Source organism: Pleurodeles waltl, chromosome 3_1, assembly GCF_031143425.1.
Source record: "Pleurodeles waltl isolate 20211129_DDA chromosome 3_1, aPleWal1.hap1.20221129, whole genome shotgun sequence".
Lineage (NCBI taxonomy): Eukaryota > Metazoa > Chordata > Amphibia > Caudata > Salamandridae > Pleurodeles > Pleurodeles waltl.
Window position 1 is genome coordinate 1,573,921,029 of NC_090440.1, and position 14,802 is coordinate 1,573,935,830.

Here is a 14,802-nt window from a genome sequence, read left to right on the forward strand (position 1 = left end):
TTAAAAGTGTGCCTTACAAGTAGAGAGTGGTTCATTCCAAAATGCTGACCCTCCCCCCACCTAAGGAATTTTAGAGCAGAAAATTCCTCACTTTTATTGAGCCCAATGTGTAAATGTTGTCACATACATTCTCTGTAGAGTTGTTCAGTGAATAATGCTTTGACAGTAGTGCTGAAGATTTTGAACTGTTTTTTTAAAAGTACACTACCAAGAATTGAAAGTGAGAAAAGTACCAGAGTTTGGTATTTTTCACAGTTTGCCACCAGTGTCACTGATGCTACTGCTGGCAACCACCATAGAATGACCTGTACTATTCTGTGCGCAAGAGTCAGAGTTCTTTACATGAGGGAGGACACGCTCTTAAACCCAGGTGAGGGGAAAGCCTTAGAAATACTCCAAATAGAAGCAGATTACCTACAAGTTAAATTCCAGCAATACAAACCAAACAGAACACTGTGCTTCAGGCTTGTGTCACTTATTATCATACCACCTCACCATAACATATACATAAGAGTCTCTGCCTTCTCAGTACAAGCCACCAAGTACTAGAATTCACTACCAACCACTATTAGAAGTACCAAGGACCATTTACACTTCCAAAGACAGTTGGAAACTTGTCTCTTTCAAAGATAACTGCACTACCAGCATCCTGGCAACAAAGCCTAGAAAACTAAAGCTGAATCCCCAGCTACATTCCAAAAAAATGCAAATAATTCACAGAGCAATCTGCTTTTATTATACATGCATGTAAACAAAGAGCTGACCTACAGGTCACAGTGGCATTATATAGTTATGTACTTACATATATATGAGTTATGCCTCACAATAATACTACAACCATAATATGCAGCGATCAGCAAGACATTGCAACTTATGCCTATTAAATTCACATGAGACAAATCTGCAATGAGGGTTGTCCATTATCAGCATTATACAGCCAAACATCAAGAAATGAACAGGCTTGGAATAACTGAAACAATTTGTCACACATTACTGCACAATTTTTGAAGACTTTAATATAATCCATTCCCTGCAGGTCCCAGATATCTACACACGCTAACTGCTTCTATGCATTTCACAAGCTTCTCACATAGACACTCAGATATGGGATGAGAATTAAAAAATTCCCATCCCAATAGATCATTCAATTACTTTGCTTTGGCAGCTCAGCTCAGGACCACAACTATAAACACAATATTAGATTGCACAACCCAGTGCAATAACTAAATAAGCACTCTGTATCATATGAAATTCCTTAAAGGGACTTGCAGGGCTGTTCAAAGCTACCAGCATCCTAAAAACCATAAAACCATAAAACTGTCTCTTACACTTTTCATTCAACACAATGCTATGTGCTGCATTCCAGAATATGGTAACTGCACCTCGGTGGTCATTACACAAGACATGGAACACTTCGCACCTAGGATCAAACAAAAACAACATCCTTCCAACCACACATCCTACATGGTGTAGCATGCTACTCATGGAGGCAAGCACTTCAGCACCCCACATAGGGGTAGTTAGGGCTATATAAATGCTGCAATACAATACAATATTTATCCTCTTGATAAACCAGAACATGTGCATTACACATTGTTTTCAGATGTTATCAATATGTTTAACTGGAAGTAAATACATCGCTGCTAATCTTATATAGACTTAGATTTTGTTTTTAAATAATATACCCTGGATGTGAGAGATAAAAGAGAAAAAAGACCCTAAACATAAAGCAAAAACTTGTTGTAACACTACCAATACATAAGTACTTACCAGTTGTTTCCACAATGCCCTCCAGGATAACAACAATCTCAAACTGTTCCGTCTGCATGGAGCGCTGAGAAAGGTCATAGAAGGGGCTTTTGGCATCTATCACGTGGCAGATTGTAAGGGGGGAAACCAGAAAAAGCTGGTCCGCTCCAGTGCTAAACCCAACATCCAGTTCAAGTTGATCAAGAGGGAGAAACTCACCCTCTGGTGTCTGCCTTGACTAGACGAATACACATAAAAAGAGAAAACAAAATATAATATATCAAATAAAATATAAATATTAATCGTGATATCTTCTGTACATAGACCATCATTCCATGCTCTTTCCATTTCAAAGAGTTACAAACATATTGTGTTCAGAAACGCCAAGATAATAATTCCATTCATTTATTGGGCAATCCAGATGACTATTTTTAAGGGAGCCATTACACAACATGTCATGTGTGACATCTATAGAAATTTCTATCTTTTTAGTCAACAACATTTTTCTTTCTGGGGCTTGTAGATTTTGTTCCCCTTTAAGTATTGGCCTGTGAACACAGCCACTAAAAATAAGCAATTCTGAAATTGCAGCATTATAACTATGCATTCAGCACACTTGCCTGCACAATGTTTTTACAACACTTGTCTACACAATCTACAGTCTGCTGCTAAATTTTTAGATTTCAACAAAAAATTAGGGGTGGGCAGAACATGTGGTGATTCACTCCATGGAATTCCACGGAGTTGCATAAAAGCTCTGCGAGATTCCACGGAGTTCTGCCAATGGACAGAACATATGCAATGTTGTGTTGCTCGCCCTGTGATTTAGCACCAGTAGCATAAGCAGCACTAAAAAAATCAGCATGAACTGCATCATGGGTTGCGCAAGAGTGTGCAGCCATTCAAGTTGATTTTGTTGTTGCTCGAGTAAAAAGTCTACTTGACAGGCTTCAAATCTACTTGGGAAGCAGCCCTCTGACTACGACCACTTGTGACCATCCATGACGACCGCATTAGAAAATTGCACTAGGGGACACCAAATCTTGCTTGCATTTCTCGTGCATCGCGGAAAAAAATCCTCCACGTGGCAATTGGTGAAATTTGCTCAGAGTTCTGCAATACAAGAGTAATGCAGAGTTGCTAAATTTCACAACCCACAGAAAATTGGTTCTTGCTCAAACAGATCAAAATTATTTAAAAAGAGGTATCACATGGTCCCACACAGTGGCAGACCTTTTTCAGAGGTTAATTGGTCCCATTTCAGATTAAACTGGTACTAATGAGATTAAACCTATGCCAACACAGTACTAATATGTGTTACAATAACAGAGTAGTAAAATAATACTGCCACACAATGTCACGTTATGAGACATAATTTGCTTTCTCATTCCATGTAATTTAGTCAATACTGTAGAATAATTTGATCCTCCACTGCCACATAATTTCATTGGCCCTCCTTATAATTAAGAATGGTATTCCTTATGAGATTTATCAAAATTCAGAGATTAACCTAAGTGTTCACATATGCCATGGAGCCAATTGGAAGTTATGCAACTAGGCAAATCGTTTCTACTGCCCATATTCTGAAAGGAAGCTTCATATACAACTATTACAAATAGGACAATGCTCTGCTTGTGCTTTTGCTAATAGGGAGTTCGATGTTTCAGGGCCCAGTCATAAAGTCATGTAAGAGTACATAAAATAGTATTTGTTCCAGGAGCGGCAATGCTTAGGTGAATCGGTCTTTGTACATTGTAGGTTAATCGTGCAGTGATCTCATATTGTTATCATTAGCTGCCAAATAGCCACATTTCATGTGTTACGCCTTCTGGATTTTCAGCCACTTCGCATTTAGGGACCTGTAGTATTTTATACCATTACATTATGGACTTAAGAAAACCACTGTACAAAGTGTTGCTGACTAAAAGTTACTGACTGCGTCAGTGTAAAATCCATTATAGGAAGCCACTTGGCAGCCATCCAGGTAAGTTAGGGAGAGCTACTTAATGAATTGTACCTCTAGTCTTTATGCTCAAATCTGATAGTAACAATCATTTTCTAATATCATGAAAAGCCAATGTCAGAAGTTCCGCTTGCACACGCCCTCTTGATGGATGCCACAAAGATAACCTTGCCATTGTCTTGACTAAACTATACTCCTTTGATGAACACTAATGAGAGTAACACACATCAGGGCCGGCTTTCACTCCATGGATTGCCAGCCTGAGGACTGTCAACAGATCAAAATGGTTACTATCTGGAATTATAAAATAACTGTCTTTCCGGGTCAGCGTGGATTTTATCTTGTTGATCCACTGCCTGAATACTGCCTGCATACAGTCAATTCAGACAGTAAAAGCAGTGCCAGTGATGGAAGAATATGTTTTCATTGGAATATGCTCCACCTAAAATGGGAAAAACCCAGAGTTCTCCGTTCTGTTTTGCATAATGTATGTGTCGCTCTAGGCTTCTGAGCAGTATGCTTTCATAAGAATTACCTCGTGCTCTGTCACGTTCACCCCCATTTTAATTGCTAAAATGTTGGTGCAGCATGGTGCTCTCTTTAATTACCTTCGTCCCATTTTATTTTATTTCTCGGAAGCCTTGCATATCTTACTACGTTTTGTAGTTCACCACAAGGTACTATTGCTCTTCTTTGTTTCTAAATAGCGCTGAGGCCTTTAGGAAGCAGTTTATGCCGAGCATCATGTTTTTATTATTTCTGCGGTGAACTAATGATGAAATATTTGTTTTATATAAAGACGCTAAATGTTTCTACCTTGATAATACCATGTTTTATTTGTTTTTTTAAATGAATCTTCATTGCAGGAAGCATTCTGCTCGTTTACTTTTGATGACTATCCTGGATAGAGAAATAACACTCAAAGGTACAATCTGTCATAGCTGCCAAGTGTTTTTCTGCATATGTGATGCCTTCAGTCAATGTTGGCTTATTTTCCCTCAGCAAGTTGCACTCTGGGACTTGTAGTTCCACTTTTAAGATTTTAGATTCAGACCTAAAAAGCCCTGCATTAAAAGTGATGATTGCTAAAATCCTAGCACTGGTTGAAAGTGTCCCATGACACTGGTCCATTAGGCAGCTGAGCATATTAATCATCCCATGTTCATATTTAATCATCCTGCATTGCTGTTTCTGGGGCTTTTTCGAGAGTTGATAACATTTGGTATAGTTCGCCATTTTGGAAAGTAAACAAGTCTGCACAGTCTTAGAGATGTATTTACATGTTCAATTATTTCGGCCATGATAATCACAAGAAAGTGACAAAGCAATTACTAACTGTGAAAGAGTATGGTATCACCTCGCCTAGATTGTTAGACTAAATCTAACATCTGTCCCATCTCGGTGTGAATATAGTCATGCAAAGGCTGTCTCTCCAGGCTGAAGACGGCGGAGTGTTATTTCAGTACTTGCTGTCTTGCAAGACCAAAATGCATGATGTTCTGTCTAGTGCGTTACTAAATTTGATGCCTTGGCTTACAATGCTGATCCTCCAAAGGGATGGAATCAGACAACGCTTTTGCGTTCCCCCAAATAGAATATTAAGGGCTATCACATTCATTGGCAAAATAAACTTAAATGGCAAAAAATAAGCGCTACAACCTGCTCTCGATAATACTTTATAAATGTTTTATAGACGTTTTTCTGGTATCTCTACATGGTAACAAAAGTACTGAGCTTCAGTTCTAAGCAGCGATGTTGGACTTGAGTTGTAATTCGCTGATATTTTACTTCATTAAACAAAACTTATTTAAACATTACCAACAGAAGAAGCAAAGATGCTCAATCGGTGAAATGTACTCCTTCCACTGTATTAGACTTGGCATCCTTGGTGTGGTCTCCCTTGACTTTTTACCTCTGCTTCCCAGGTTGTTTCTGTGTGCTGGACTCTGTGTTTGCTGTTTTGTTTGCTCTGGACACTTTACCACTGCTGACCAGTGCTAAAGTGTAAGGGTTCACTGTATAAATAATATGTGTAAATTGGCTTATCTGTGATTGGCATATTCGATTTACAAGTAAGTCCCTAGCAAATGGCACTGCAGGTGCCCAGTGACTGTAAATCAAATGCTGCTAGTGGGACTGCAGCACTGTTTGGGCCACCCACACTAGTAGCTCTGTAAACATGGTTCAGACCTGCCACTGGAGTGTCTCTGTGTGCTGTTTTAAAATGCCAATTCAACCTAGCAAGTGCCCACTTGCCAGGCCTAAACCTTTCCTTTTTATAAATGTAAGGCACCCCTAAGGTAGGCCCCAAGTAGCGCATGGGCAGGGTGCAGTGTATGCTAAAGGTGGGACATGTACTAACAGTGAAATACTGCCAAATTTCTTTTTCACTGTTGCAAGGCCTATCTCTCTCATAGGCTAACATGGGTTCTGCCTTTAAATATTATTAAAATGCAAATTCCCTTTGGGAACAGATAGAAATATGGAGTTTAGGGTCTCTGAACTCACAATTTACAAAATACATCTTTTGGCAACGGTTGTTTTTAGATTGTGTGTTTGAAAATGCCACTTTTAGAAAGTAGGCATTTTCTTGCCTAAAACATTCTGTGATTCTGCTTGTTTGTGGATACCCTGGCTGAGTCAGTTTGACAGCTGGGCTGTTTGCACCTCTTCTTTAGACAGTGACACAAAGGGAGCTGGGGTGTAGCCTGCATATCCTTATAGGCCATCTGGGCTGGAGGGGAATGGAGGAGTGGTCACTTACACCTGAAAGGGCTGTGCCTCCCCTCACACAATGCAGTCTCCAACCACCTGGTGTGTGTTTGGGGCCTGGCCTGGGTAAGGCAGGATGTTGTGAACAACAGAGACTTCCCTTTGAAGTAGCTTACTTCAAAGGCAGAAAGGGGTATAAGTATTGGACCCAAAACCCTTGAAAATAAGATTACTTTTGGAACCAAGAGGAACCTCTGCCAAGGAAAAGAGTTGGAGAGTTGGAGGAGGAGTACTGCCCCTTTGCCTGTGACTGTGTTTTGCTGGGTTGACCTGCAGTAGCTGCTTCTGCCTGAGACAGAACAAACACTTACTTTTTTGTGGCTTCACACTGGTGAAGAATCTCTAAGGGTTTGAACTGAGCTTGTCTCCTGTTGTTGAAGTCTCAGGGACATCCAACTCTTGTTACTACCAGCACCTGGACTCTCTGCTGAGACTCCTGCCCTATCAAGTGGTGCCCTAACCTGTCTCTTGGCCCTTAAATGGTGAAGCTGGTGGAAAAGGACAGAAATCCAGGCAAAGATCAGGGTGTGAGGAAATTTTCAATGCACCATCCGCAACATGGCTGATAAATGACACGCTGCCAGCCTTGTGGCTAAAATCGACGTTCCACCTGTATTGCAGCTGGGAGAGCGACACATCACAGCTGGAGAAAACGACGAGCAACATCCTCTAGTGGCTCCTGATAATGATGCAAGCCCTACACAGTGCTGTTTCCTGACATTGTGCGACCGGATTTCTCACGCAACAATGCTGGCCATGGAAAATCAACGCACAGCCTGCTGGACCCGAGGTGCTCATCTGGGAATAGATGCATTGCTCCCTTGTGGAAGAGAACACATGGTCTCTCTTGCGAGTGAGAAATTGACGCATCACTGGCCTTATTCAACGCACACTCACCCGTGCAGCTGTAGTTTTTACGCTCACCAGGTACTTTGTAGAACAACAGCATTCTCACTGTTTTCTGGGGATTAAGACTCATATACTTTTTAAAATTCATACCTTGACTTGTGTATGTTGGATTTTTGTTGTTCCAGTCTTGTTTGATTTAGATAACTATTACCTATTTTTCTAAACTGGTGTGGTGTCCATTTTGTAGTGTTTTCACTGAATTACTGTGTGTGTTGGTACAAATACTTTACACTTTGCTTCTGAAGTTAAGCTTGCCTGCTCATGCCAAGCTACCAAGGAGGGGAGAGGGGGTTAACTGAGGGTGATACTCCTTTACCCTGACTAGAGTGAGGGTCCTTGCTTGGAAGGGGGGTAACTTCACTGCCATCCAAAGACCCCATTTCTAACACACTGTTTTTCCTAATGCTACAGACAATACATGTCCAGATTTACTCTAATACAGTAATGAAGGCCAAGGATATAGAGCAAGTGATCACCAAGGGCGAGTGTTGGTGATGGAACAGGAAGGAACATAAACAGGCAATTGGGTACTTGGGGTCTAATTTAAGAAAAGTGGGGCTGCACCTAGTGCAGCGCCACTTTTCTTGCACCCCTTAATGCCCCCTAATGCCACCATGTGTGTGCCGTATCTAAGATACGGCGCACTATGGTGGTAGTTGGGAAACTAGTGTCAACATTTGTTACGCTAATTCGGAGCTTTACAGGACTAGCGTCAAAAATGTTGCCGCTAATCCTGCAAAGCCCATTAAGGCCCGTTGAAAACAATGGTGTGCTTCCTTTTAGCAGCTGCTCTGAGCAACAGAGGAATGCCCCTCTTTGCATACATTATGCCTGGCACAGGCATAATGTAGCGCAAAGGGTTACAAAGTGGCGAACTATCTACTACTAACAGGGGACCAACAGTATCAATTCATGGGGTCCGAATAAAATGACAATTAAGACATGACCAAATGTCAGCCATTCTAACTCTTTATCTAACAGTATTCTTCATTCTAGAATCTGTGCTTTCCCATATAGCCTTATGGCCCTTCATAGGGGACTACACCAGCATTTAAAGGCCCACTCCAACATTGGGACCAGAACTTTAATTGCCGGTATAACCCAGCTACGAAGAGCTATAAGGCTATTAGAACATTCTGCCACTAGAGGGCAGAATGTTCTAATAAAACAAAGTCCTCACGGAGCCCAAGGGGATTAAAATCCCCTTGGGCTCCATGAGGCCTTTGTTTACAGCTGCTGCTGTGAACAAAGAATATTGGCATGCTGACTCTAGCTTTTACCAGCCAGTAGAAGCCCAGAGCACTCCATTGTCTTCAATGGAGCTCCCGACATTCCAATATTCTTAAAGGCCTGCTCCCGTATTAAAGGCCTTGTACAAGGGTAGAGGTCCTTTAATGGCCTGCAGAGCCTGCCACAGCGAGTTCTAAGGCTATTAGAATATTCTGCCACTAGAGGGCAGATTGTTCTAATAAATAAAACAAATTCCTCACAAAGCCCGAGGGGATTAAAATTCCCCCAGGGTCCATGAGGCTTTGTTCACAGCTGTTGCTGTGAACAAAGAACATTGGAATGTTGACGCTCTGGGCTTTTACCAGCAAGTAAAAGCCTGGAGCACTCCATTGTCTGCAATGGAACCACCAACATTCCAATGTTCTAATATAGCCTTAGAACCCGCTGTAGCGGGCTCTACCGGCTATTAAAGGCCCGCTCCCCGCGTTAAATGCCTGAGCCGAAGGCGAGGGCCTTTAACAAGGGAGAGGGACTTTAATAGCCGGTAGAGCCCGCTACGGCGGGTTCTAAGGCTATTTAGAACATTCTGCCACTCAGGGCAGAATGTTCTATTAAAAAAAAAAATGTTCACGGAGCCCGAGGGGATTAAAATCCCCTCGGGCTCCCTGAGGCTTTGTTCACAGCTGTTGCTGTGAACAAAGCGAACATTGGAATGTTGGCAGCTGCGGGCTTTTACCGGCCAGTAAAAGCCAGCAGCACTCCATTGTTTTCAATGGAGCCCCCAGCATTCCAATGTTCTAATTTTAGTTATTGTCTGAAGTGGCCTTCAAACAGAGTGGTTATAGAAAATATAATCACTGGCTGAAGATGCCACAACGTCTTGCATGAGTTTTAATGTGGCTTCAGAAAAATTCAAAATCAATAATATTGCTAGTCGTTCTGTACCAAAAACACATTATTATCTTCTCCCACTTGAGTTTTGTGTGGTTATTTTCCCTAAGGGCTGACTGTATGGTTACATCTCTATGTTTCTTCCAAATGCTATTTTTATTGTGGTGTCCTTTAGGGGCTGTTCTGAGCATTACTGTCAACATGCTATGATATTCACGGCACGAAAACTCATCCCATAATGCTTTGCAGGGCATTACTTTTACAAACCATTTATGTTCATAACTCAGCCTATGGTGGTCCTGGGACAAAGGGCCCACCTTTAAAATGCTATTTCTGTCTACATCATCTCTGGGTCCCCTTCAGGTCTTATTTCTAATATCATTGCAGTAGGCCTGCTAGCTCTAAAAACGTCCTCTAGGGGGTAAGAATAGGGTTGCACTGCATTATTTTCTCCTGTTTTTTTCATGGGGTTATCTCCTCTAAGGGCTAACAATATGGTTACATGGCCATGTGTCTTACAAATAATATTTTTGTTATGGTGCTTTCTAGGGGCTGTTTGGAGCATTAAACTCTAATGCCAAAAAGGTACTTCTGAGAAAGGTTTATATGATAATTATATATGTTTTGATAATCTCTCCTTATTGCAATTATGACCATAATTCAGGTCAATTTAACATCCTTATTACGCTATGACTATTTGAACAATCTTAATATGTTTGGGTGACCCTTCTATATTATTTCTCCTCTGTGGCCATCTTGTGTCTTTTATGGGGGGGATTGTGTTAGCCAGCCAGCAACTCTGATGGTGGGCGATGAAAGTGGTATTCTTTTGGAATTAGCATGGCAGATTTAAATTAGGATGCTAGGTGACAACAGCTTCATTTTTTGCTGCAGATAGGGGAAGAAGGTAAATGGAATTGCTTTAGTTATATGCAGGGGCACTGGAATTATATGGCAAGAAAAAATGAAATTATGAGGCTGGATTGACCAATTTATGTGGCAAGAAAAGTCCAGTTATGAATTTACAATGCCAATAACTCTAACTCAAGAAAATGTGAGACCTATTCCTTTGCAAATGCTTGCTCCTACTGGGATTAGGTCTGTATGTGGAGACCCTACGTGAATTTACTCATAAACATGACACTTTTGAACATTTTCTGTAAACAGATGTAGAATACAGTTGAGAGAGAGAGAGAAAATATGACAATGTGGCAGATTCAAACTCTTTTAGGGTTGATGAACGTAGGAGTAAATGAGACCTGTGAGAGATATGTAATGAGTGGAATACAACATAAACAGAAAGAACACTCAATACAAATAAACAAGGGGAAAATGAAGTCAACAGCGTCTGATTTGGCAGTAATAAGTTAACAAGTGGCACACAGGTGAAATGAGAAAGTAACAGCGCTCAGAAATAGGAGACATACATGAAGAATCAGAAAGTTGAGAATTTAGGTAAGCTGAGAGTACAGGATCTAGTGAGACAGAAAATTGACATGGTGACATGTAATTGAGGAAACGTAAGTCCCTAGAGCAACTGGAGTCAGTTAGAATGGAACTGTGGAATTAGAAGTCATGGGGGAATGAGTCAGATATATACATAAAGGCAATCACATAAGAATGTGATACTTATTGTGGTAGACGTACATACATTGGAAATGGGACAAATGTGAAATAAAATGTATGGATAATAATTCATGCATGGAAAGATGTGGAGAATAATATGCAGAAATAAGACAGACATGGGTAATAACTACAAAAGTGACATAGTACAATATTGTGACAATGTGAAACAGAGTGGGAGTGATGCAGAAGTGGAACAAAAAGAAAAAAGTATGCTTGAGCTGTAAAGAGTGATGCATGGCCGTTTGATACACCTTGCAGGAATTAAAAGTTGGGGACACAAGGAATGAGATGCACACCCTTGAGAATGTGACAAACAAGATGAAGGAATGGAAATGGAAAAAGCGATGGTGCGGAATTTGAGGACATGGAGGAATGAGATATGTAAGAGAAGGTGGATTCCAAGATAGTATGACTGGTCAAAGGAGAAAGTGAAAAAGGGACTCTTAGAAAAGAACTGAAATACATTTCAAATATTGGTAGTAGCATAGCACAATACACTGCGTGTTCTTAGAAATACACTGCATGGGCAATGAAGATATGAACTGAAAATGCTCCCAACATTCCTCATAAACCTAATACCTACTACAGGCAGTGCTGAACTGCACTAAAGAAGCTTGTTGATTTGATATTGATATTGACATTATATTGATATTAATAACGGTAAGCAAAACCACAGTACTATTCTAACGGAAAAATATGTTTTATCAAAAATATGCGTCAAAAAATCAATATTATTACATGCTTGGTTGTGACAAAGATGTAGAGTTTGTCAAAGAAATGTTGTTGCCAAACAATGAAAACCAACATTACATTGCCACATACTAAATATCTAACACTGTAAAAGGGATGAATTTAGAAAAACAAGAGTGTTATGAAGATGATAAGACATATTCTTGGATCAGGAGACAAGAGACAACCGTGTTGTATTAAAGAAACAAGCAAAGCAAAGAAATTGTGCAAAAAAATAAGTAAACTGTAGGACTCCATGTACAACTTAGTAATCAGTTATTTTGGCAATTTAAAGTAGAACAACCAAATTACCATACGGGAAAACAATTGGTGTGGTGTCTGCGACTTACTTTGAGTAATTTACAGCGGATCTGAGCAGAGACCATATGGCTGTTGCGAAGATTTCCCACTCTGAACATGAGAGTCAACTTGCCATCCCTCATTGATATCACAGCGTGTTCACTGAACATCAGGGTCTCAGCTCTCTTCTTGGGTTGAGACATCTTGATGAACATGCAGCCAATGAGAAAGGCATCCACTATGGATCCTAGTATGGACTGGAAGAGGAAGAGGATGATCCCTTCTGGGCACTTGTCTGTGATGTACCTGAACCCATAGCCAATGGTCGCCTCAGTCTCAATAAAAAACAAAAATGCTGATGGGAAGTTATAGACATTGGCCACACAGGGAGTGTAGTTCTCATCATGGGCTTTGTTCAGATCTCCCCTGATGTACGCTATTACCCACCACATTGATGCCATAAAGAGCCATGCCACTGTATAGGTAAGGATAAATATGAATAGATTCCATCGCCATTTCAAGTCCACAAGGGTAGTGAAGAGGTCCGAAAGGTAGCGACTAGTTTCGCTGCCCAGATTCCCATGCTGGACATTACACCGGCCATTCTTGTCCACAAACCTTTGTCTTTTTTTCTTGGGTGCAGGCTGGTTGAATCCAGAGCCGCTTGACGAGGTGGTCACTACCTGATAATCGTCTCCAAATTTTCTCCGGAGTGCAGACATAATCCAAGAAAATCGGAGAGTAATTAGCTGAGCAAATCAACCTTGTGTCATGTGCCCTCAGAAAACTGAATTGTCTCCCCTGTGCTCCTTTCCTGCACACTTTATTTCCCAAAATGTGTTATAAAGTGTTGTGCCTTCATCTAATTATCTGAAGCACACACGCCGAGCAGAGCAGATGCATGATCGCTTCTGTAGCTCCTTGGACCCCAAAGCTAGGAAGCACTCCTTTACCCAAGCAGACAGGAACAGGTCATGACCCCTTTCCCGACCCCCCACCCCTCTGTCAGAATTCTACAAAAAGTCATCTGTCGCAGGCATGGTCAAAAAATATTTAAAAAATGAGTATCCTGCAAACGAAATAAAACACCTCAGCCGGAGATTTACATGTATTCCACCTCGTCGGGGAGCCGAGTTCAAAATTCCTCAGTTGCAGGAACCATTAGCCAAAGACTGGACTTGGAGAGCACATGGACTCTGCGCGAGACCTAGCGCATCATTGCTATCAACAAGCCAAGGTCCTCCCCGAGAGAGTAAGGGGAGGCAGCCTGCAGGGTCCCTGCCAATGCTTCGCCAGCATCCCTCCCTCCCCTCCTCTTATGAGACGAATAATATGTCAACGGGGCGAGCAGCTTGCAGATTTCGTCGCCACCTCTGGAATACTGCTTGCCCTTTTGCAGTGGCGCTGTAAGAAAAAAAAATCCTTAAGGACAGACCCCAGTCTAGTAAAATCCCTCAGCCGGATCAGCAGCTCTCTCGACTGCTCGGTTTCGTCTTCCTTCAGGGAGGTATTTTATAATAATAAAAAAGAGGCCAGATCCTCGTATTAACGCCGTCCCCGCGCACTGCACCGAGCTCGTGGGCTGTTCCAAGGGGTGAGTTGGCTTCTGATGGGGGATGGAGAGAGAAAAAGTGATGGTGCGTGTGATGATCAGCTGCAGAGCGCCACAAGCCCCGCCTGCTGCTGCTACTGCCTGCGCTTCCTTCGCGTGCTCTTTCCTTTCCCGTTTCCCAGTGTGAGGAATTAAACCAGCCTCCGCTCCTTTCCGCAGCAGTCCAGAGACCAGCAAGGGGATGCAGCCCCGCCTCCGTCACACACACGCGCGCATCACCTCCACTTTGCCATTCAGATGAGCATCACCCCCTAGCAGGTGATCTGCTTCCGAGATGAATACAATAGAACAATCGCTAACCGAATCCGTGTTTTCACGGCTGTGCCGTATCGGGTTCGGAAGAACTGCCCTTTAATATTCAACGCAGTGCAAGTGTGGAATGAGTAATGTTCCGGCTAATGCAGAACACTGAGAGACATTAACCTTCATTCTCACCATGCTAAAGGGAGACAGAGAGGCGAGGACTTCAGTGGAGTACAGGGCGCTGGCGCAAGTCCCCTGCCAGATTGTATTAGAATAACTGGATCTGATCAAAAGGCGCAGATGGAGACCTCGATGTTGAAATCTTGTCCACTTCTCCTTCGATATGACGGCTTTCCTCCCACAAACACGTCAATTTTTTTAAAAATCAATTTGGCAAGCAGTTTCATAAAATGCCTAGCAAATGAGAATTCCCAGTTCGGAAGCGTGTTGTAATGAATTCTAGGTTTATTTGCTGGAGTTGCTTCCACAGAATGCTCAGTCAACTCAGCCTGTCTCCCTCTCTGCTGCAGTCTATTACTGCATGAGAGCAAACAGAAGGATGAATTGTATGCGGTGTGCTTAAAGTTTTCAGTGCGCTCCACTCCAGAAGAAACACTAATGTAATTTGTAATCATAGACAGTATGCATATTTATAAGATAAGCAATATTCAGCAGAACTAAGGGGTCGGTAAATAAATAATTAACGATGTCAGTGAAATATAATTAGGCCTGAATTTAAGAAAAGTGGTGCTGCATCAATTGCAGCACCAATTTTCTT

At 41.7% G+C, this 14,802-nt stretch overlaps 1 protein-coding gene across 1 annotated transcript in view; it reads right to left on the reverse strand.

Moving 5' to 3' along the window:
- Nucleotides 1–14,563, reverse strand: part of KCNJ3 (potassium inwardly rectifying channel subfamily J member 3) — a 543,712-nt gene extending 529,149 nt beyond the window's left edge. The window contains exons 1-2 of the mRNA XM_069225164.1: nt 12,220–14,563; nt 1,771–1,987 (exon numbers count right to left, since the gene is read on the reverse strand). Coding sequence (XP_069081265.1) covers nt 1,771–1,987; nt 12,220–12,891 — 889 coding nt within the window. The 5' untranslated portion in view covers nt 12,892–14,563. The remainder of the gene's footprint in view (nt 1–1,770; nt 1,988–12,219) is intronic.
- Between the last annotated feature and the right edge of the window lie 239 nt (nt 14,564–14,802).